The following is a 22,810-nucleotide window of genomic DNA, read 5'->3' as shown; positions in this document are numbered from 1 at the left end:
TGTTTATTTCTGGATAACAGGCAGTACAGGGGATACCAGGTAACACTTACTTCTAGAGGGCCCTAATCCACTTAGAACGCCCTCTAGGTGTATAGCGCTTCCTACCCAATGTGGTACTACTTTCCTCTATATACGACCCGGACGTCCTCTGTGGCGCCGTCAATTGGCTCATCCTGGAAAAAACGAAACCAGATGGACTTTTCAAAGAAGATGCTCCAGTCATCCATCAGGAGATGATAGTAGGATCTTTATGTCGTTTATTCTATAACGTTATGTTGTCACCCTGCTAGGGATTGATGACCACAGAGGCTCTCCAGGGCCTTCACGAGGTTCTCCAGCACTAGAGGCAGAGATCTCAAACCCTCCCCAAGATAGATAGCCAGATGTGCCGCCGGTATTAGGTAGCCCCTCCTCCTCAGGTTAGAGTGGCAGATTAGCCCCCAGTATTAGGCAGCACACCTCCCCATTGTAGATAGCCAGATGTGCCCCCAGTGTTAGGCAGCCACCCTCCTCAGGTTAGATAGCCAGATGTGCCATTAGTATTAGGTAGCCAGATGTGCCCCCAGAATTAGGTAGCCCTTCCTCCTCAGGTTAGATTGGCAGATTAGCCCCTAGTATTAGGCAGCTCCCCTCCAGGGCCGGATTTGTACTCTTTACCGCCCAAGGCCACTGTCACCAGCCGCCCCCTTCTGTATAGGTAGCGAGATGACCCCTCCCCTTCCCTCCAGTATAGGTTTCCAGATGACTTCTCCACCCTTTCTCTCCAGTATAGGTAGCCAGATGACTCCTCCCCCTTTCCCTCCAGTATAGGTAGCCAGTTGACTCCTAGAGGGCCCTAATCCACTTAGGACCCTCTCTAGGTCGGTAGCAGGGATGGTCGTAGTCAGCCAACTTCGCTACGCTGGAAATACACTTAGTTTTACGCAATTACGCTTCACCAAACTACGGCTTCGAAAACAAATATTCGCTTTGTATGCATTTCGTAGAATACGCGTTAAAATACGCAATTACGCGTAGTGTGAAGCATAGTGTATACGGATACTTATGCCCGTATGCAGAAAATTGTACGCATTAATTTATTTAGAAATGCATATACTGGGAACCCTTCTATGCGTACATTCCCCTTTCCAATGCGTAAATTTGTAAGCATACAACCGCATGCGGAAAATTAGACGCGAGTAACGCATTCGTAGTTCACTACGCAATACACATGTTAACTACGCATAGTGGGCGTAAGCTACGCGTAGCGGTACTTCGCTACGTGTAAATTCGCAAGCGTAGGTTTGAAACTTCGTCTATGAACTACGATTCGTAGATGCGAACTACGATGCGTAAATTCGCACTGGCGTAGTTTCTGCTCATCCCTGGTCGGTAGCACTTCCCACCCAATGTGGTACTACTTTCCTCTATATACGACCCTGACGTGTGCTGCCCGCTCTTGTCCCTACTCCCTATCCAGAAATAAACAAGAATTGTTCAATCCACTGAGAGCATCCCTGTTTTGTTTTATTGCACATTGCGTGCATATACAGGTGGAGAAGTGGAGAGATACACACCGGCTAGAAGAATATACCTGCCCCGTGAATACTACAACTTTGTTGCTTATTTGGATACAATATAAATATAAATATCCTCACACAGCTGCAACTTTATTGTTCATACCAACTGTAGGTGCCACAGTAGGTACGCCATACACTAATGGTGTAGTTACAAATAATAAGGTATTCAGTAGGGATGATCAATGATATGAAAATACACAATGGGCTCGATTTACCAAGCGGTGCAAAGTGTTAGCACCGTGGTGAAAAGGCCCTCTTCACGCCTAAAGTCACTTTAGGCATGATAAGAAGGGCTTCGCGCGAAGTTTCCGCGCGTAAAGTTTTGCGCGCGCTCCCGCGTGCGTGCGCGCGAAGCGCCCCTCACTTCGCGCGATGCGCCCATTAAACCCTATGGGACTTTGCGCGCGCGCCTGTGCGGGTGCGCGCGCAAAACTTTGCGCGCGATAACTTCGCGCGAAGTGCAGCCAAAAACGGTGCTAACTCAGTGGTGAAGAGGTCATCACGCCTAAAGTCCTTTAGGCGTGATAACTGGGTTAGCACCGCTTGGTGAATCGAGCCCAATGGGCTCGATTCACAAAGCGGTGATAACCCAGTTAAAGACTTTAGGGGCTTGATTCACAAAGCGGTGCTAACAGTTAGCACGCTGGTGAAAAGCCCTTTATCATGCCTAAACTCAGTTTAGGCATGATAAGTTTAGGTGTGATAAGTTTAGGTGTGATAAGTTTAGGCATGATAAGTTTGGGTGTGATAAGTTTAGGCATGATAAGTTTAAGCACCAACTGCGTTAGCACCGTAGTGCACAGCTGATCAAAAGTTTTGCGCTAGCAAAGTTTGGTGCACTTCGCATAGAGTTTAATGGCGCTGCTTTGCGTGCGGGACTTTGTGCGCTATCTACACTTATCTAAACTTAGCATGCCTAAACTTATCACACCTAAACTTATCACACCTAAACTTATCACGCCTAAACTGGCTTTTCACCAGCATGGTGCAATGGTTATCACGCCTAAAGTCTCTAACTGGGTTATCACCGCTTTGTGAATCGAGCCCTAGGCGTGATAACCATTTTTATCATGCCTAAACTCAGTTTAGGCATGATAAGTTTAGGCATGATAAGTTTAGGCATGATAAGTTTAGGCATGATAAGTTTAGGCATGATAAGTTTAGATAAGTTTAGATCGCGCGCAAAGTCCCGCACACAAAGCAGCGCCATTAAACTCCATGCAAAGTGCACCAGACTTTGCTAGCGCAAAACTTTTGATCAGCTGTGCACTGCGGTGCTAACCCAGTTGGTGCTTAAACTTATCACGCCTAAAAACTTATCACACCTAAACTTATCATGCCTAAACTTATCACACCTAAACTTATCACACCTAAACTTATCACGCCTAAACTGGCTTTTCACCAGCATGGTGCAATGGTTATCATGCCTAAAGTCTTTTAGGCATGCTAACTGGGTTAGCACCGCTTTGTGAATCGAGCCCCTAAACTTATCATGCCTAAACTGAGTTTAGGCGTGATAAAGGGCTTTTCACTAGCGTGCTAACTGTTAGCACCGCTTTGTGAATCAAGCCCAATATGTTTATGCAAATTAATGTAAATGTTTATGCAACTATATGCGCTTAAAAATGGACCAAATGAGTCCCACCTAGGTTTAAAGTCAATAGGTCCAAAAATGAAAATAAAAAAACATAAGCCAAAGCCAGATACTTACCTAAGGAGAGGGAAGAGCTCTGAGGCCTATAGAGCCTTCCTGCTCCTCTCAGGGTCCCCTCCATTAAACGTTGGCTCTGCGAGAGAGGGTGGTCATGCATGCGCAGTATGGAGGGGCCTGTTTTCGGGAGCACTCGGCCTCCTGAAGACTTCCCAAGTAGCAGAATGTAAATCAACAGAATGTAAATCAACGTGTCAGAGCAAAGAATTTATATGTGTTACGGCCAGAACCCGAAGTGTGGCCACTTTTAGTTCTGGCCAGCCACTTCGGGTTCTGGCCGGCCAATGTGCGAAGTGGCCGCAGTGCAGCGGCCAATGTTAGAAATGGCATGATGACACATAAGTTACAATGTATTTTATGGCCATCTCGCTGCGGCCAAATGTATTAGAAGTCTCGCACTGCCTCCTCTCCTCCTCCCCCCCACCTCTCTCCTCTCCCTGCCTCCTATAGCACATACGGAGCAGCCGGCGGGGACACGCGGAAGTTGGTTAATTTCATGAAATATAGCCGGCGGCAATGTAATAGATGAAGCCGCCGGCTTTCGCACTGCCCCCTTCTCCTCCTCTCCTCCTCCCCCCCCCCCCGCCTCTCTCCTCTCCCTGCCTCCTATACCACATACGGAGCAGCCGGCGGGGACACGCGTGTCCCGGAGGCGGAGAGTCGTTCGTCGCGGCAGGGGAAGCAGAGCTGGGAGGCTGCAGACATTGCTTCTGCCAGCACCCGCTCTGCAGGAAAGGCAGGATTCCCCTGCCGCGACGAACGACTCTCGGGACACGCGTGTCCCCGCCGGCTGCTCCGTATGTGGTATAGGAGGCAGGGAGAGAAGAGAGGCGGGGGGGAGGAGGAGAGGAGGCAGTGCGAGACTTCTAATACATTTGGCCGCAGCGAGATGGCCATAAAATACATTGTAACTTATGTGTCATCATGCCATTTCTAACATTGGCCGCTGCGCTGCGGCCACTTCGCACATTGGCCGGCCAGAACCCGAAGTGGCTGGCCAGAACGCGAAGTGGCCACACTTCGGGTTCTGGCCGTAACATATATATCAAAGTCACTATACATATAGGCTAAAAAGAGAAACTAGACCACCAAGAAAGTTGCCACATGTATATAAGTATAATCACAAACTCCTTAAAGATATGTCCAAAAAAATGCAAAATTTATTGAGTATAAATTGCTGACAAGAAATTCTAAAAACACATAAAAAACAGGTTGAAACAGTGCTCCCAATGCCGATTATAATCAGGCAGGCTGCTGCTAATACTGAAATATCACAAAAATACAATATAATACCACTGCGGTAAGTAACCAATTAAAAAAATCAGATATGACTACATAAAAAACATCCAAAAATGAGTAAAAAAAGAAGGAATATTTACAATCAGAAATATTCTAATATCAAAAAAGACACGTGTGCAAAATGCAGAAGAAAAAATCACAGTGAATGTGCCAAAATGTGTTCCGAAGTGGCAGAGAGAGCAGTCTGAGACACACCAGAAAAGCTCCCCAAACGCTAGAGGTTTCAAAAGCTCTTCCCAATGTAATGCTGTTTTTTTGTTTGTTTACAAAACCTCATTGCTCCAGTGTGCACAGACACAAAGGATAACATTAGCAGGAGGTTTCAAAAACTCAAAACGCTCAGAAAAACTCCTCTGGTGTGCACCAGGCCTATTTTACTAAATACTGCTACAGGGGAGGGGAACAAGCGCTGGAATGGGCACCGGGAGAGGAGAGGGAAGGCTCTACAGGACCCAGAGCCTCCCCTCTCCTAGGTAAGTTTCTGGCTTATTTTTTATTTATTTTTTGTACCAATTCCCGTTGACTTTAAAGGGAATGTCCAAGCAAAATAAAAAAATGAGTTTCACTTACCTGGGGCTTCTACCAGCCCCGTGCAGCCATCCTGTGCCCTCGTAGTCACTCACTGCTGCTCCAGTCCCCCGCTGGCAGCTTGCCGACCTCGGAGGTCGGCGGAACGCATTGCGTACATTTTTACGCATTCCCGCTAGTGCAGGAACATTAACAGATACATTTTTACGCGTTACTGGTTCAATGCGTACATTTTTACACATTGAACCAGTAATGCGTAAAAATGTATCTGTTAATGTTCCTGCACTAGCGGGAATGCGTAAAAATGTACACAATGCGTCCCGCCGACCTCCAAGGTCGGCAAGCTGCCAGCGGGGGACTGGAGCAGCAGTGAGTGACTACGAGGGCACAGGATGGCTGCATGGGGCTGGTAGAAGCCCCAGGTAAGTGAAACTCATTTTTTTATTTTGATTGAACCTTCCCTTTAAATTGGTTGTTCCAATTTCAAGCTGCATATATAAGCATAAAAATGTACAAAAATCTGCATATAATTGATCATCCCTAGTATCCACATTAAAAATTTGACAGGGCCCCCCTTCTGCTGTGTTTCCAATCACATTCCCCATCCCCAGCTCTACAGGGACTCTGATGTAACTGTTTAAAGAACAACTGTAGTATGAGAGATATGGAGGCTGTCATAATTATTTCCTTTTAAGCAATACCAGTTGCCTGGCTATCCTGTTGATCCCCTGCCTCTAACACTTTCAGCCATAGACCCTGAACAAGCATGCAGCAGATCAGGTGTTTCTGACATTATTGTCAGATCTGACAAGATTAGTTGCATGCTTGTTTCTAGTGTTATTCAGCCACTACCGCAGCCAAATAGATCTGCACGTCAGCCAGGCAACTGGCATTGTTTAAAAGAAAATAAATATGGCAGCCTCCATGTTCTTCTCACTTCTAAAGTTGTCCTTTAAGTGATCTTAAAAATAAACAGAATAGGTGATATGTAACTGCATAATCAGATGCCTCCAATACTGGAAACTGCTGTATCAAATGTGTCTCATAATGATATTTTTTTATCTGCTCAGGTTGACTGCATACGTAGCTAAGATTTTTGCCATGTCCCGTACATTAGTGGATATAGAAAGTCACGTCCTCTGTGGTGCCGTCAAGTGGCTCATCCTGGAAAAACAGAAACCAGATGGACTTTTCAAGGAAGATGCTCCAGTCATCCATCAGGAGATGATAGTAGGATCTTTATGTCGTTTATTCTATAACGTTATGTTGTCAGGGATTGATGACCACGGAGGCTCTCCAGGGCCTTCACAAGGTTCTCCAGAACTAGAGGCAGAGATTTCAAACACTCCCCAAGTTAGATAGCCAGATGTGCCGCCGGTATTAGGTAGCCCCTCCTTCTCAGGCTAGATTGGCACATTAGCCCCCAGTATTAGGCAGTACACCTCCCCATGTTAGATAGCCAGATGTGCCGCCGGTATTAGGTAGCCTCTCCTCCTTAGGCTAGATTGATGGATTAGCCCCCAGTATTAGACAGCCCACCTCCCCAGTTTAGATAGCCAGGTGTGCCCCCAGTGTTAGGCAGCCACCCTCCTCAGGTTAGATAGCCAGATGTGCCATTAGTATTAGGTAGCCCCTCCTCCTCAGGTTAGATTGGCAGATTAGCCCCCAGTATTAGGCAGAACACCTCCCTAGTGTAGATAGCCAGGTGTGCCCCCAGTGTTAGGCAGCCACCCTCCTGAGGTTAGATAGCCAGATGTGCCATTAGTATTAGGTAGCCATATGTGCCCTCACAATTAGGAAGCCCTTCCTCCACAGGTTAGATTGGCAGATTAGCCCCTAGTATTAGGCAGCCGCCCCCCCCCCCCCCTCCTCCAGTTTAGATAGTCAAATTTACCTCCAGGGCCGGATTTGTACTCTTTACCACTGAAGGCCACTGTCACCAGCCGCCCTCCTTCTGTATAGGTAGCAAGATGACCTCTCCTCCCTTCCTTACAGTATAGATTGCCAGATGACTCCTCCACCCTTTCTCTCCAGTATTGGTAGCCAGATGACTCCTCCCCCCTTTCCCTCCAGTATAGGTACCCAGATGACTCCCTTAATCCCTCCTTTTCCCACCACCCTTCAATATAGGTAGCCAGCTTGTCTTCACACCATGCAAGTATACAAGGGGCCTCAGTGTAAACACTTCAATCAAGGCACCTATGAGTCTCACCTCTGCTAACACTTAACAAGGTAGCAACAGCCGGTGCTCCTGCAGGTACACCACTCCTGCAAAGCAACAACGTAGTCCAATATGTAGAAGAAGGCACTCCACAGGCTCCAAACTTGCGTTTGACTTCTTTATTCGAGCAACAGCACACACTACATGTTAGAGGTACACTGACCCTTCATCAGGTGTAACCACCCACCACCACACCACCCCTTATATAGGACGACGCACAGGAAGTTCAACCCCCTGGAAGTCCAACATGAGTCCACAGGAAGTTCTACATAATTAAAAAACAAATATGTACAGTATCCAAATCCTCATACAGGGGAACTACTATACCGTCTACCCTGCAATAACAAGATGAGGGGTCATCCATATCCCGCAGTTTATAGAGGCGCACACTAGAATTCTTTCCTGTAAAGAATTAAAGGAAACATTCTTGTAAAGAATTAAAGGAAACATTTAAAACTCACATTTTCATTTAGTCCTCTAGGGTTCGCACAATCTAGTTTCCTTATCCACTCAACCTCTCTGCGGAGTAATACCTTCTCCCTATCCCCTCCTCGTCTGAGGGAAGGGGGGGTGGAGTCCACTACCATCCATTTGAACTGAGACGCTGAATGTCCAGCTTGATAAAAATATTTAGCCACAGGGACATTCTGTTTCTCAGGATTTTTGTAGAAATCTGAGATGCTCCTTTTATGTTCCTGAATACAAACTTTTACATTCCGGGGCGGTCTCCCCTACATACACCAGCCCGCAAGGGCATTTCAAAGCATATACAGCATACTCTGTGTTACAGTTGTAATTACCACCCACTCTGATCCTTTGACCAGTGTGGGGGTGGGAAATGTAATCTCCCTTAATCCAAACACAAGTTTGGAGCCTGTGGAGTGCCTTACATATTGGCCTCAGTGTAGAAATGAGTGAAAATTTTAAAATTATTTCTGCTAAATTTTTTCAAAAAAGTACCACATTCTTATGAATTTTCTGGAAAGCTGATTTAAGATTGTCTCCAAATTTTCCCAGAAATGATCATTTCTTTTGTTACACCAGTTCACATGAATGAGTAGAAAGTGATTTGGCAGATCAGGCCAAGACCATTGTTCACCTCACTCACCCTGCCTGCTGTGTCATGTGCCACTGCTTCAACCCTCCCCACGTAGCAACAGAACATGTCGTTATCTACAGGCTAGCGACGCGTCCAAGGCCGGATTTATACTTTTTTCGCCCCAGGCCAAGTATGAAGGGGCCACAGTGCCCCTCCCATTCAGAGCTGGATCATCCACAAGGATTAGCTAGGAAATTGCCTAGGGCCTGAACTGAGTCTAGGGGCCTGGTGGATGCTAGCCCCCACCAAATCTTACTAGAAAAAAAAAGCCAGATGATCATCAATGGTGGGCAAAAAATGCTAGGACCCCATTTCATCTTAATCCTTTTCTGCTCCCATTCCACGTGTAGCCCCCCCCCCCCCCCCCTTCCATGTGTAACATCCATGTACTGCAGACACTCTCTTTCAAGAACAGTTCCCTTGGACATCAGCTTCCCTTTTTCATGTGTTGCTCCCCATTTGCTACCTTCTCTTTCGTATGAAGCAACCCTTATCTCATACCCAGGAGGCGGAGCCCCCTTGGGCAGCAGACATCCAAGGCCTGGGCCTTTGAGGCCTTTCCTGAAATATATAGACCCTGCAATGTCGCTCGAGAGATTGGGTCTTAATCTCTGATAGGTATAGACTAATCAGCAAGCTCATGGTGACCCAGAACTCATTGGAGTGTGTAAGGGACTACAATGGTCCTAAAAGCCCCCTTACTAAGATGCTAAGAAAAACAAAAGTTTGCTTGTAGTCCCTTACACACTCCAATGAGTTCTGGGTAACCATGAGCTTGCTGGTTAGTCTGTACCTCTCGGTGTTACAAGCCCTACAGCATAGAGCCAAATTAATCCATGCCATGCACTGATGAGGATCAAACAATCCGAAACAGTCTGTATGCATGTTGGATTATTATGGCTCTGTACAAATTAACAAGCTGACACATCATTGCATTCCAGTAGGTCTGGAGGTGTATTTAGCTTCTAAGGGTACAATGGTTAATTTGCATATATTCAGCAGTGATGCACTGGGAGACATCTCAAGCTCACTCCAACCTGAATTATCGCAAATTCTTTTTGATCTCTGATGGGTGACATACCTTATACTGTACATGTGTACGAAGCTTTATAGGTGGATCCCTTTTAAAACATGCCTAAGGCCCATTACAAGCAAAATCCATTCTTGAACTACTCCAGGTGATCAGTTCTCCTTCATCCACCCAATATTCACTACTACTTTTAAGAAGATCCTCGGCCTTCCATCCATAACTCTCTGCAGCTGTAGATAAAGCACACTCCCATTTCTACCCCTCACTTTCTCCTGTTTTTATTTCACAGGGTGGAATCAAAGGATCAAAAGAACCAGATGTTGCCCTCACGGCCTTTGTCCTCATTGCCCTGCTGGAGAGTGAGACAGCCTGCACCGAGCATGTCAACGTAAGTCACTCCGTCTGCTCATTCCTAGAATAGAAAGCAAGTCAGTTTGCTTGGAAATAAAACTGTACTTTGATGTGAAAACTTTTATTTTATTTACATATAAATGAACAGAACTACGAAAAATACAACATTGCTTCCAGGTGCAAATATGAACAGTAAACTTGTCCTCAATGGACAAGAACAAAAACATACCAAACATAGCACTGGTCATTATAATGATCAAATGGGCCACAGGCTCAAACGTGATGTTTTCCATGTTTATCAATGGCCAGTAGTGGTTATTGTACCAGTAATCAGCTAACTACGATTACATGAAATTGTGTGCACATTTTTGCAATTATGTCCCATACGTAATTCACGCAATGATTTGTGAAGTCAATTGATTTCATGTAATCCATTTGTAATTTTCACATCTTTTTCACAACATTCACAACATTTTCTTTATGCAACAATAGCAGCAAAGCCCCCTTACATGCTATTGTCACCAAAATTGCTACATATGTTAAGGGGAATAGTAAGTGCAGGCGTAGTTTTTTTTTTTTTTTTTTTTTTTTTTTTTTGAGAAAATTGATTTTAAAAATGCAAAAGAAAAATGTTTTTTAAATTGTCATGTTTTTTTTATTTCTTATTTGTTACATTTCCTTGCTTCAAATTAGTACCGCTGCAATAAGAATTTATAGCATCTTGTCTTTAGGATTGTAATTTTTTTAAATTTCTTATTTGTTACATTTCTTTGCTTCTAATTAGTACTGCTGTAATGTGTATTTATGGCCACTTGTCATTAGGGGGCGGTGTGAGACGATAACAGAGAACTTCTGCTTTCAGTTTCTATATTTTCTGCTAGCAGAGAGACATCAATGCATTACAGGAATTTACAGCACAACCTCTGCTGACTGAGGTCAAAGGCAATTCACTTTTCTCAAACGAGATAACTCTATTGAAGCTGCTAAAGGGTTAAAGCCAGTGCTTCATAAACTCATATGTATATTTTTTTATTTCCCACAGAACCTGAAAACCAGCATTGATAAGGCAGCCAGCTTCCTGCTGGGCCAATATCCGAGTCTGACCAAACCCTACACCATTGCTATCACCACATATGCCCTTGCTATGGCTGGAACTGTCAAAGACTCAGCAAAACTGATGTCTGTGGCCACAGGTATGAACAATTTTAACTGGTTCTGAATGCAGCCTATTGAATCCTATGTCCAGTTTGAGCATCAAACTTGTTTTTGCAAACTTACTATCAAACTACCTATTTTAAAGGAGGTCACAACCCAATGCGTTTTACGATTTTTCTGCATTTTTAAATAAGGCACCAGGTCTGTTTTTATTATTCTTGTGCAATGTTTAATTCATGTTTAATGCAAGTCAATGGTAAATGCAGAAAAAAATCAATTTTGTGCTACGAAGGAAGCACAAAATTGTGCTTCCCTCGTAGTGATCAGTAATTTAAGGCATCAAAGTTTGACTGTAGTTTAGCTGAACTCCGACTAACAGTGGTAAATGTGGTAAATGTGGTGTTAGTGGCGTAGATTGGCAACAGTGTAGCCAAACTTCAGGTCACAGGAATCAATGCAGTAATGGAGTTCGAACTCCTGATAGCAGTGATGATTAGGAGGATAGTGCCAGTGGTGGCCAATATAATAACAGAGTTTGGCTATCTGTATATCTCTTTAGCTGATCTCAGTGTATCAGCAGTGACTATGGTTAGCAGTGGGGAATAGCGGTGGTGTTATTATTTATTAGGTGCAGATGGGGGTTGGTGTTATTGTTAGGTGTAAAAATGGGGGGTTATTGTAAGGCATTGATAGGGGGGGGGGATATTGTTAGGTGTAGATGGAGAGGGGTTGTTAGGATAGGATATGATATAGCCTGGTAAAATATTGGTAAAATTACTGATATGTTACTATTGGCACCATCTCGTGCCCAAAGTAACTTACGTTTCTCTGAAAATACCCTTGTAATGTTAGATGTAGGTAGGGGTTAGTGTTAGGTGTAGATAAGGGGTGGTTAGTGTGAGGATAGGATAATAGGATAATAAAATAAGGTCATAGTAGAATATTGGTAAAATTACTGAATATTCTACTATCGGCCACGTCTTGTGCCCACTGCAGCTTACAACGCTTTTAAATGCACCCTTACTATATTAGTGTGTAATATTATTAAAATATAATTATTTATTAATCTTGGTGTCTCCCAGGGCCGGATTTACCATAAGGTACGGTAGGCATGCGCCTACAGGCGCCTGATGATGAAAGGGCTGCTCACTCCCCTCCCCTAGCGCCTCCCTTCTTCCCTATGCAGAGTCCTGAGCAGAGCATAAACGAGAGTTTAGTCACCTGGCTCTTGGCATTCCACTGACAAGATCTCCCTTCAGTCGGGGGCACCACTAGTTGGCTACCTAATCCTAAGGGACACCTGTAGCTACCTGTGACAAATAAGGGAGAAGTAACAGCAGGGCCAGCTAGCACACTTGCGGTACGGTTCAGCGGGGGTTTGTGGGTTTCTGGAGGGTGAAGTTTAGTGTGCCAGGACATCTGTGCCTATAGGCTCCTGTGATGTAAATCCGGGCCTGGTGTCTCCTTCATACATCATTAACATGCTTTGTGCACATTCAGTCTTGCCATTGTTCTGCTCTAATTGTTCATTTCCTGGTATTCCTCTTCTCCAAAGCCAAGACCCAGTGGGAAGAGCCTGGAGCTCGACTCATCACTCTGGAGGCTTCATCTTATGCTGTCCTGGCCCTACTGCGCCTGAAACAGTATGACCTTGTTGGGCCAATTATACGGTGGCTGACCGAGCAGAGATACTACGGACAAGTGTATGGATCCACACAAGTAAGTCATGGTTGTCCCAAACCTTCTCAGCCATGTTTACTTCCCTTTGTCATCTTTTAGTTGCCAGCCAAAACTGTAAATCACAGGTGCACAGTAGTTAACTAGTACAATAGAATACTAGTTTTCACATTGAAAATGCTATTTTTCAATTTCAAGAAAATATTTGCAAAAATACATTGTGATGAAAATTCGTGGAAACATGAAAAATCTGTATGTTTTACCTCAAAAAAAGTGTGAAATCATTTAATTTTAGCATGAAAAATTTTGAAAAAAATCACAAACTTTTACAAAATTATTTTCAAAGGCATGCTTGCTTGAAAATCAAACGTAACATTTTCTCAAAAATTAATGCTAAAAAACTTTGCGCGAGGGAATTTCGCACGAGTTTCTTCTTATCATGCCTAAACTGAGTTTAGGCGTGATAAAGGGCTTTTCACTGGCGTGCAAACAGTTTGCACCGCTTTGTGAATCAGGCCCAATGAATTGTTGCTCTACAAACCTCAACAGGTGATCATAAGATAACTAGCCACTAAATAGAGGTTGCTGAATGCCAATTTTACATAGAAGTGGGACCAAAGAACATATTTAATAAAGGAAAATATATTTTATTATGGGAACGAATGCTGAACATGTAAAGTACACTGTGTCAGCAGATGCTGGATAAGGTCAAATCTATTCAACTATCAGTACTTCGTACTGAATATTCTGGACTAGTACCACTGGAGCTGTTGGGACACTGAAGGTCTTCTTATTTTATTTCTTGTATTTTTCAGCAGAACTTGTTAAAAAATAAAAACAAATTACTTAATTTTGTGTGCTGAAAAGACAGAGAGTTACTGTCCTTCACTTTCCATTTTCACCTAATGGCCAGCAGATCTGCCAACTGACTTAGGCCATCAAGATTCAGTTTGTCAGTAGAATAGAAGAAGCTATCATTTCATGCCCATTTCCGATTTCTGCCATTTTCCCTGTTTTGGATTTCCAATTTTCTTTTTCCGATTTCCAATTTTTGAGGTGTATTTTATTGGTCAATTTTTCAATTAGAGAATGCAAAAAATGAAAAAAAAAAATCTTAAAAATGGAAATTGGAAAAACGGTCTTGTAATTGGTCTAAAATTACTACACTGATCCGATTTTTAAGAAAAATTCTTCATTCTGTGATTGGTCCAATGATTCCGAATTCTGTGATTGAGATAAAATTACCAGATTGCAGTAAATTGGATTTCTACACAATTCTGATTTCCGTTTTTTCGAATTCCGATTGGAAATGCTGATTTCCAATCGGAAATGCGGAAATCTCAATTCTGCAGAATCCGAATGAACATCCCTACCTCTAATAGATCATTGATACGGCGGCCACACACAATACAATTTGTTTCTATTTATTTTCAATTTGAGAAGTGCAATACATTTTTCTGATTGATTGTAACATTTGAAATTTCTGACCAATGTCTCAAACTCAATGTCTCATTTTTCCCCAATTATGAAAAAAAAAATGAATGAAAACTTTGAAAAAAATATCATAGGTCTATAAAACGAGATGCTCATAATCTTCCCTACACTATTCAATTTTCATAACCACTGGTCAGAAAAATCAGCCACTGATGATTGACTTTTATCAATAAAAACGGGAGATTCAGATTTCTCGCTCAAATAAAAATAAAGCGCGAAGTTTCCTGCATAAAGTGCATTTGAAAAGTAGGATAGACTTGAATATCCTAGAAAAACACATCTTGCTTAACAAAAAAATGGAAAAAGCTTTATCTAAACTTAATAAACTTAATAGCCTAGGCGAGATAGATAACTCTACCCCAACCTATTGTGAAAAATGGGAAACGGCCGTTAGTCCCACTCTTAGCCACAAATGGCCAAAGATTTGGCAGAGTAATTGGTCCATACGGGATACAAGTCTACAACTCATCCAGTACAAGACCACTGCTAAATGGTATCTCACTCCATCACGCATCCAGAAATTTACTAGCCATATAGTGGTTTGTTGGAGGTGTGGGCAGGAGGACGGGACAGAGATGCATATGTGGTGGTCATGCCCCATAGTAAAAGTTTTTTGGGAAGAAATAACCCTCTTTGCAGAGAATTACTAACAGATACCTTCAACCTATCCGCAGAAGAAGCTATCTTTGGATTTGCTGATGCAGGTGGTTGTAAAGGTAGCATTTTAATCAAAGAAGTAGGTTCCAAGGTTGCTAAAAGAATGATACTGGATAAGTGGAAAGAACCATCCCCCCCAAGTCTGGATGAATGGGTCTGTAGAATGGACCAGCTGTGCTGTGGCAGGAATCCTGTAGTCCAAGATATGAAGGAAGATGATATGACCTATGATGGAGGTGAATGGGCAAGATCATGTAGTAAAACCTGGCGAGTAATCACAGAAGGGTATTTAAACAACTCATAGATATAGATTCATGTCGGGGATAAAGGCGGGTGGGGTTCAAGGCGGTTGGGCAATTCGTAGCAGAGACTGGTGATAGGGGTGTGGTATTTGTGAAGTCTGAATGGGTAGTTTGTTGGATAAGAGCTGGTTGGATGAGGGTTGTGTGTGCTCACATGCGGTAGCTGGAATTTACTGTCCATCGTCTTAGGGTTTGTGAGAAGGGGTAGTTGTTGTAGCGCGGCTGTCTACAGTGTGGGGATGATCGGGCTCTGAAAGGGCGAGTATATAATCAAGCTACCTATGAGCAATATAAGAAATATAATCACTATATCAGACGAACGATGATGATGATAGCACTACCCAGCGTTGGCAATTGGCATACAGCCACTTAAGGCTGATAGGCCCTTAGCTGACAAGCTTTCCGCATGTGGTGTGCATCTGAGTGTAAAAAAAGAAAAGAAAAAAAGGAAGAGAAAAAAAATAAAAATAAATAAATAAATAAAAATAAACTAAATTTTTTTATGTAGTTTTTTTATTCAATTGCTATAAAATCAAATCTTCTTATTTTATCATGTGTGACCACCTTTAGTGTGATAAATCTGTACAAAGGTTGTGAGGTCAGGTTATAAGGGGTGTGGCCAGTTTAAGGACATTGTTTGTCATCTGCATGTGTAAGCATTGAACCTTTTACTTTGATTCTACATTTTGCTTGTTATGTATTGAGGAAAATAATAATAATAATAATTGATATCTCGTAGGCTACCATTGTGATGTTCCAAGCCATGGCTCAGTACCAGATTGACATCCCACTCCTCAATGACATGAATCTGGACATTAGCATCACACTACCTGAAAGACAACAACCGATAAAGTATCGCATCAATAATGAAAATGCCATGCTTTCTCGATCCGCCGAGGTGAGATCTGGTGGGGTTGGAATGTTCAGTGTGGACCTCTTCTGCAGGTTGAGTGCTATTTGGTGGAGCTTCAGTACAGTATTGCTTCCCAAAGGGTGGAGCTTGACCCTGTCTGTCGGTACTCCGGGACAGTTATTCTCCAACAGATAGACTGGAATCACTTTTTTCCATCAATAAATTTTTATTCAAAAATATGTTAAGGCAGTAACAAAGGAACTGTAACATGTTATACAAGAAAACTTCACATACGTTAAAGAGAGTCTGAAGCGAGAATAAATCTTGCTTCAGACCTCATAGATAGCAGGGGCATGTGTGCCCATGCTAAAACGCCGCTATCCTGCGGCTTAACGGGGGTCCCTTCACCCCCAAATCCCCTCCGTACAGCGGGGGAGCGCTTCCTGGTTGGGGCAGGGCTAACCGCCGCAGCCCTGCCCCATGCGCGTCTGTCAGACGCGTATCTCCGCCTCTCCCCCGCCCCTCTCAGTCTTCCTTCACTGAGAGGGGCGGGGGAGAGGCGGCGATGCGCGTCTGATAGACGCGACTGGAGGCAGGGCTGCAGCCGTTAGCCCTGCCTCCAGGAAGAGAACATTTTACGACCAACTTGCGACCAAGTCTTGCGGAGGTGGGTTTGGGGGTGAAGGGACCCCCGTTTAGCCACGGGATAGCGGCGTTTTAGCAGGGGCACACATGCCCCTGCTAACTATGAGCTCTGAAGCGAGATTTATTCTCGCTTCAGAGTCTCTTTAAGTACATCTGGGTTCTTCTGAGTATGAATACATTTGAGATTAACATAAATGTAATATAGAGGTAAAGGTAACATGCCTTCAACTATTAGTGGTGTCCTGGCTTACACATTGCCAGAGTAATGACTTCCTATCTTGTCAATGTCTAACCATTGCTGGCTGACTGACAGGAGGGTCAGTTTCTGACTATGTTGTTTGATTGAAGCAGTGGTTTGTAGACTGGCCTCACTTTGATGTATCAGTCATATTCAACTTTCCCTAGCCTTATTTTTGAAAACGTTTGCTATGGCATGGTTGGTCTAGGCAACAATTTGAGGCGAAAACAAGCTGTTTCAGCTATACAGCAGTAGTTGCTAACTGGGAGATGGTAGCACTGAAGTTGAAATAACTCTCAATGTGCATCCAGGTACCCAGGGGGACATTGGTGGAGGGCCATTGGATTGGGTATCAGAGATGAAGCCAAGGTCACAGACAGAGGTGACAAATGGTCTGTATAGGTTAGGCATGAGTTAGGAGAGTAAGAGGAGGGTTTATTAATTGGTGTGATGAACTGATACCTACCAGGACATTTTGTGTAGTGCATATTTGCAGTGTAGGGATAGAAAAGGGTTCATGTCAGCCTTTGGTGGGCTTTGTGAGCTTTGCCAGTGTACACTGCATGATGTTAGAGGAATTTATAAAGTGGGTGTGCAATTGGTTACTGGGGGAGAGAAGTCATATCCTGCTAACGTTTTGGTGTACACGATCATGATGATAAGACCACAATGGACACAGAGATTAGTGAACATTTATACTGACAAGAAATACATTTTTAAGGAGTTCCTCCAGACTAGTGTCTTTTATTCATAAGTTTTAAACTCTCAGAAAGTCAGATTATTCTTGTATGCAGCCATGGTAAATTGACAATGTTCTTATCTGTATTGGCCTAGCTGCTAAGATTAAAAAGGATAGGAAAACAAAAATGGAGAATATTCTTAAACAAATCTAAAAACTAGAACAAAATCCTAAATCAACAGATTCGATAACTTTGCTAGAGCAGCTAAAAGCCTTATGAACTGACTTACAACATCTTTTCCTATATCAATATGAACAAGCACTTAAAAAAAATAAATTTAAGTTCTATACCCAAAGTAACAAACTTGGAGCCTCATTGGCAAATCAACACAAGAAACGGCTTTTGAAAACTAATATACACTCCCTATACAACAAAAATTGGAAAAAAATGTTTTAACCCTAAAGATATAGCAGATTCGTTTGCAGAATTCTGCACCACATTATACAACTTAAAAAACAGACAGTGAAACATATCAACCTACACAAAAAGAGATTAACCTTTCTTGATCAAGTAAACCTGCCTAAAATATCACAAGATGATGCAGTTGCACTTCAAGCCCCTATCTCATCCCTAGAGGTTCTAGAAGCTATTTACACATTCAAAATTAATAAAGCCCCTGGCCCAGACGGGTTAAGTAGTGAATACTACAAAACTTATTCAGGAATTCTAATACCCTTTCTCACTCAGACTTTTAATCAAGCTATATTATCTACATCCTTCCCAACAGAAATGCTTCAAGCCACTATTACAACTATACCTAAATCAGGCAAGGACCCCAACTTCCCTGCAAATTATCGACCAATCTACCTATTAAACACAGACCTTAACATTTTTCAAAAATATTGGCTAAGAGATTAATAAATATCCTACCCACTCTTATCAAAAGTGACCAAGTAGGCTTTGTTAAAAACCGACACACTGCAGACGGTACCAGGAAGGTCTTAAATCTGATATTTGAGGCTGAAAGATGTCGAAGGCCTTCTCTGCTTCTCACTTTGGATGCAGAGAAGGCCTTTGATAGAGTCAACTGGCTGTACTTAAAGTCAATCCTAAATAAATACAAATTCCCAACATTTTTTCAGCAAGCAATTATGTCCCTATACTCAGTCCCTTCTGCCAAAGTTCTTGCTGTCGGCCTCTTATCTAAGTCATTTAGTATCACAAACAGAACAAGACAAGGCTGCCCTCTATCTCCACTCATTTTTGACCTTGTAATGGAACCAATGGCAGAAAAAAATCAGACAGCACCCTAATATACAAGGCATCAAAGTAGGTTCTTCCACGTACCCAATAGGACTATATGCGGATGATGTTATCATCATGATTGAAAACCCTGAAAAATCAATAGCAGCAGTATACGAAACACTTAAAGAGACACTGAAGCGAAAAAAAAAGATACAAGATACAAGATACAAGATACAAGAAGGATTTATTCGCCAAGTACGGTGAAGCCGTACTCGGAATTGCTTGTGGTACACATGGCTTAGGCAACGTACAACAGCAACAGTTGTACATGTTACACACACGGCTACATTTACATATGCTGACAGCATTTAACAATACAGTACATTTACAACTACGTTTAAACAGGCTAGCAGCATAAACAGTACGATAACATTACGATAACATTCGGAGTGGTATTTGTGTCGGAGTTGCCAGGGAGGCGGAAAGTGCAGGAGAGAAGGCGGAAAGTAATGCTGTAGAAAGGCAGTGTGAGTAGGGATGCAGAGGAGAAGTGAAATAGCCGCATCAGAGGCAGACGTGCTGGTTGCAGACTAGAAGGTGGAAATTCAGGGGTCTGTGTTGTTCAGCAACAGAACAGCCTGTGGGAAGAAGGAATTCCTGCGCCTGGTGGTCTTGGATGGGATGGTGCGGAAGCGCCGGCCAGATGGGAGGGGCTCAAAGAGGCGGCTGCCAGGGTGGGAGGAGTCGCGGGAGATCCAGGTGGCCCTCTTCTTCATCCTTGCCTTGTGAAGGAGTTCAAGCGGTGGCAGGGGCGAACCAATGATCCTTTCTGCCTCACCAATGACTCTTTGCAGTTTATGTCTGTCACTAGCTGATGCGCTGGCATACCAGACGATGACTGAGGAGCAAAGTATGGATTCAGTGGTGGCGGTGTAGAAGCTGGTGAGCAGCTCCCGAGGCATGCCAAATTTTTTGAGTTGGCGCAGGAAAAATAGCCTCTGCTGTGCCTTCTTCTGAATTTTGATGGTGTTCAGCTTCCATTTTAGGTCAGACGACAAGGTTGTGCCAAGGAACCGGACCGATGAAACTCTGGAGACTTCGGTCTCACCTATGTGGACTGGTGGGCGAGTGGGAGGGTTTTTCCTGAAGTCAGCGATCAGCTCGACCGTCTTTGTTGCATTTAGGACAAGGTTGTTGTTCTTGCACCAATTGCAGATTCTCTCTATCTCACTGCGGTAGTCTTGTTCTCCGTTGCTGCCGATAAGGCCAATGATTGTAGTGTCATCAGCAAATTTAATGACCTTGACAGAGTCCGAGGAGGAGGTGCAGTTATTTGTGTACAAGGAGAACAGAAGCGGGGACAGTACACACCCTTGATGTGCCCCCGTGTTGGTGGTTCTCACGCTAGAGGAGCAGTTGTCGAGCTTGACCTGTTGTGTCCTGTCCGAGAGGAAGCTCTTGATCCATGCCCGAAGCATGGGATCGACGCCGAGTTGCGCCAGATTGTCGACCAGGGTGTCTGGGCAGATCGTGTTGAAGGCCGAGCTAAAGTCCAGGAACAGGACTCTGACATAGGAGCCAGGCTTGTCGAGGTGCTCCATAATGTATGCCAGGCCGACATTTATTGCATCCTCTATGGACCTGTTGGCCCTGTATGCGAATTGGAGTGGGTCTAGCAGTGCATCAGTGGTGCCTTTGAGGTGAGCGAGAACTAGACGTTCCAAGACCTTCATGATGGTGGATGTTAGGGCCACGGGTCTGAAGTTGTTGAGGTCTCTGCTGCCTTGCTTTTTGGGGACCGGAATGATTGTGGACCTCTTGAGACAGGAGGGGACTGTGCCTTCCGCTAGCGACTTCCTGAACAGAGAGGTGAACACCGGGGCTAGCTGGTCTGCACAGGTCCTTAGGCAGTTTGTTGAAACACCATCTGGGCCTGAGGTTTTCCTGGGGTTGAGCTTGTGAAGCAGCTTGAGAACTTCCACTTCCTGGACTGCAACTGGTGCAGCGATGTCTTGGTCTCTCGGTGCGGAGGGAGCCGCTGGTCTCATCATCGTCCCCAGGGACCCGAGCTGCTGGGGCTGTTGCTCGAACCTGCAGTAGAACTCGTTGAGTTCCTCAGCCAGTTGAGTGCTCGGGGTCACCTGTTGAGGAGGGGGTTTGAAGTTAGTGACCGCTCTGAGGCCTCGCCATACCTCCCTCGAGTTGTTGGACTGGAGTCGGAGTCCCAGCTTATCAGAGTAAGCTCTCTTTGCAGCTCGCAGTTCCCGTTTCAGGGCGTACCTGGCCTCCCTGAATTCTTCTGTGGTGCCGGACTTGTGCGCTTGTTCCTTACTCTTACGAAGCTGGCGCAGCTTCTCACTGAACCAAGGCTTGTTATTGGGGAAGGCCTTGAAGGTCTTAGAGGGGATGCACATTTCTTCACAGAAGCTGATGTAAGAGGTGACGTTCTCTGACCATTCGTCCAGGGTGGGTGCCTCCAGGGATGACCAGTCAGTGAGATCAAAGCACGTCTGCAGCTTCAGCTTAGCCTCTTCTGTCCACTTTTTGACCGACTTGACAGTGGGCTTAGCAGTCTCCAGGAGCCTCCTGTAGGTTGGGATCAGATGGATTAGATTGTGATCAGAGTTCCCCAAAGGGGCGCCCTGGGTGGCCTTGTATGCGTCCTTGTGGACTGTGTAGCAGTGGTCCAGGGTGTTATGGAGCCTGGTGGGGCAGGTGATGTGCTGCTTATAGCGGGGCATCTCCTGGCGTACATTTGCATTGTTGAAGTCGCCCAGGATGATGAAGAGGGCATCTGGATGGGCGGTCTCCCACCGGAAGATGCTGTCACTGAGTGTTCGCAGAGCATCCTTGGTGCTGGCGTTGGGTGGGATGTAGACTCCGACAAGAATGAGGGATGAGAACTCCCTGGGGGAGTACAGTGGTCTGCAGATGATAGCTAGGAACTCTACTTCTGGGGAGCAGGCCTTGCTGAGGATGGAGGTGTTGGTGCACCAGGTGGAGTTAATGTAAAAGCAGATGCCCCCACCCCTCTTTTTCCCCGAGAGCGCAGGGTCGCGGTCCGCTCGGAGGAGGTCGTAGCCTGGTACTTGCAGGGAGTGATCAGGGACGCATTCGCTCAGCCAGGTCTCCGTGAAGCAGAGAACCGGGGTATTCCTGCCGATTGTGGATTTGCTGCCAAGTAGTAGGAGCAGCTCGTCCACTTTGTTGGGGAGAGAGCAAACATTCGCTAGCAGGATGGCAGGGATGGAGGAGCGAAGGCCTTTCCTCTTGAGTCTCACAAGTGCACCGGCTCTTCTCCCTCTGTAACGTTTGTTTGTGGCACCTTCAGTTCTTGTAAGATATTTGATGTGTTCAGTGACTGCGCCCCACAGGGAGTTATCCTTTGGTAGGTTGCTACTGGCGGGGGGTTCCCATTTCAGGAGCTCCTCTCAGTTGTGACGGTTCCGAGACCACAGAGCCCAGAGACACAGTGTATAGCGGCAGATTAAACGAAACCCGACTGGCGGGGCATTTATTGGTCACACAGTTCACACAAAAAGTTCACAATATTACTATATAATCCACAAGGGAGTGTCCCAGATTCCCCCTACCAAGCAGTCACAATTCCCAGCTTCGCAGGCAAAGCAACATAAGTCCCAAAGTTCTAGTAACTCCACCAATAGAAGGTGTCCAAGCGGTGCACAACAAATCCCAACAGTCCCAATAGATGCAGTTCTCATCAGTCCCAATATCCAGTAGACATCCGACAAGTCTACACGACCAGATGCAGGTGAGATACTCCAGTCCACAGTCCAGGGCCTCAGGACACTAAGTTCAGCAAACCCTCTCTGGGTCCTAGCCGCATGGGGAAATCCTCCTGGCGCACAACAGATCCAGTGAGCTGCTCTCCCTTCCCCAGACACAATCCAAAATATATGATATAATGAATTGGTTGTGTGCTATGAATAATTACTAGAAGATTAGCAGCAAAGAAAATATTCTCATACTTTTATTTTCAGGTATATAGTGTTTTTTCTAACATTGCATCATTCTATAAAATGTGCAGATTACACAACACTCAGCA

General features: G+C 44.5%; 1 protein-coding gene across 1 annotated transcript in view; it reads left to right on the top strand.

The window, feature by feature from the left end:
- The window catches only part of C3 (complement C3), a 140,268-nt gene that overhangs the window by 84,652 nt on the left and 32,806 nt on the right, over nt 1-22,810 (top strand). Inside the window, exons 26-30 of the mRNA XM_068274111.1 lie at nt 6,168-6,327; nt 9,737-9,835; nt 10,841-10,991; nt 12,509-12,672; nt 15,823-15,981. Of these exons, the coding sequence (XP_068130212.1) occupies nt 6,168-6,327; nt 9,737-9,835; nt 10,841-10,991; nt 12,509-12,672; nt 15,823-15,981 (733 nt within the window). The remainder of the gene's footprint in view (nt 1-6,167; nt 6,328-9,736; nt 9,836-10,840; nt 10,992-12,508; nt 12,673-15,822; nt 15,982-22,810) is intronic.

The sequence above is a fragment of the Hyperolius riggenbachi genome, chromosome 3 (genome assembly GCF_040937935.1).
Source record: "Hyperolius riggenbachi isolate aHypRig1 chromosome 3, aHypRig1.pri, whole genome shotgun sequence".
NCBI lineage: Eukaryota > Metazoa > Chordata > Amphibia > Anura > Hyperoliidae > Hyperolius > Hyperolius riggenbachi.
The sequence above is the reverse complement of the archived record's forward strand: the minus strand, read 5'-3'. Positions and strand labels throughout refer to the sequence as shown.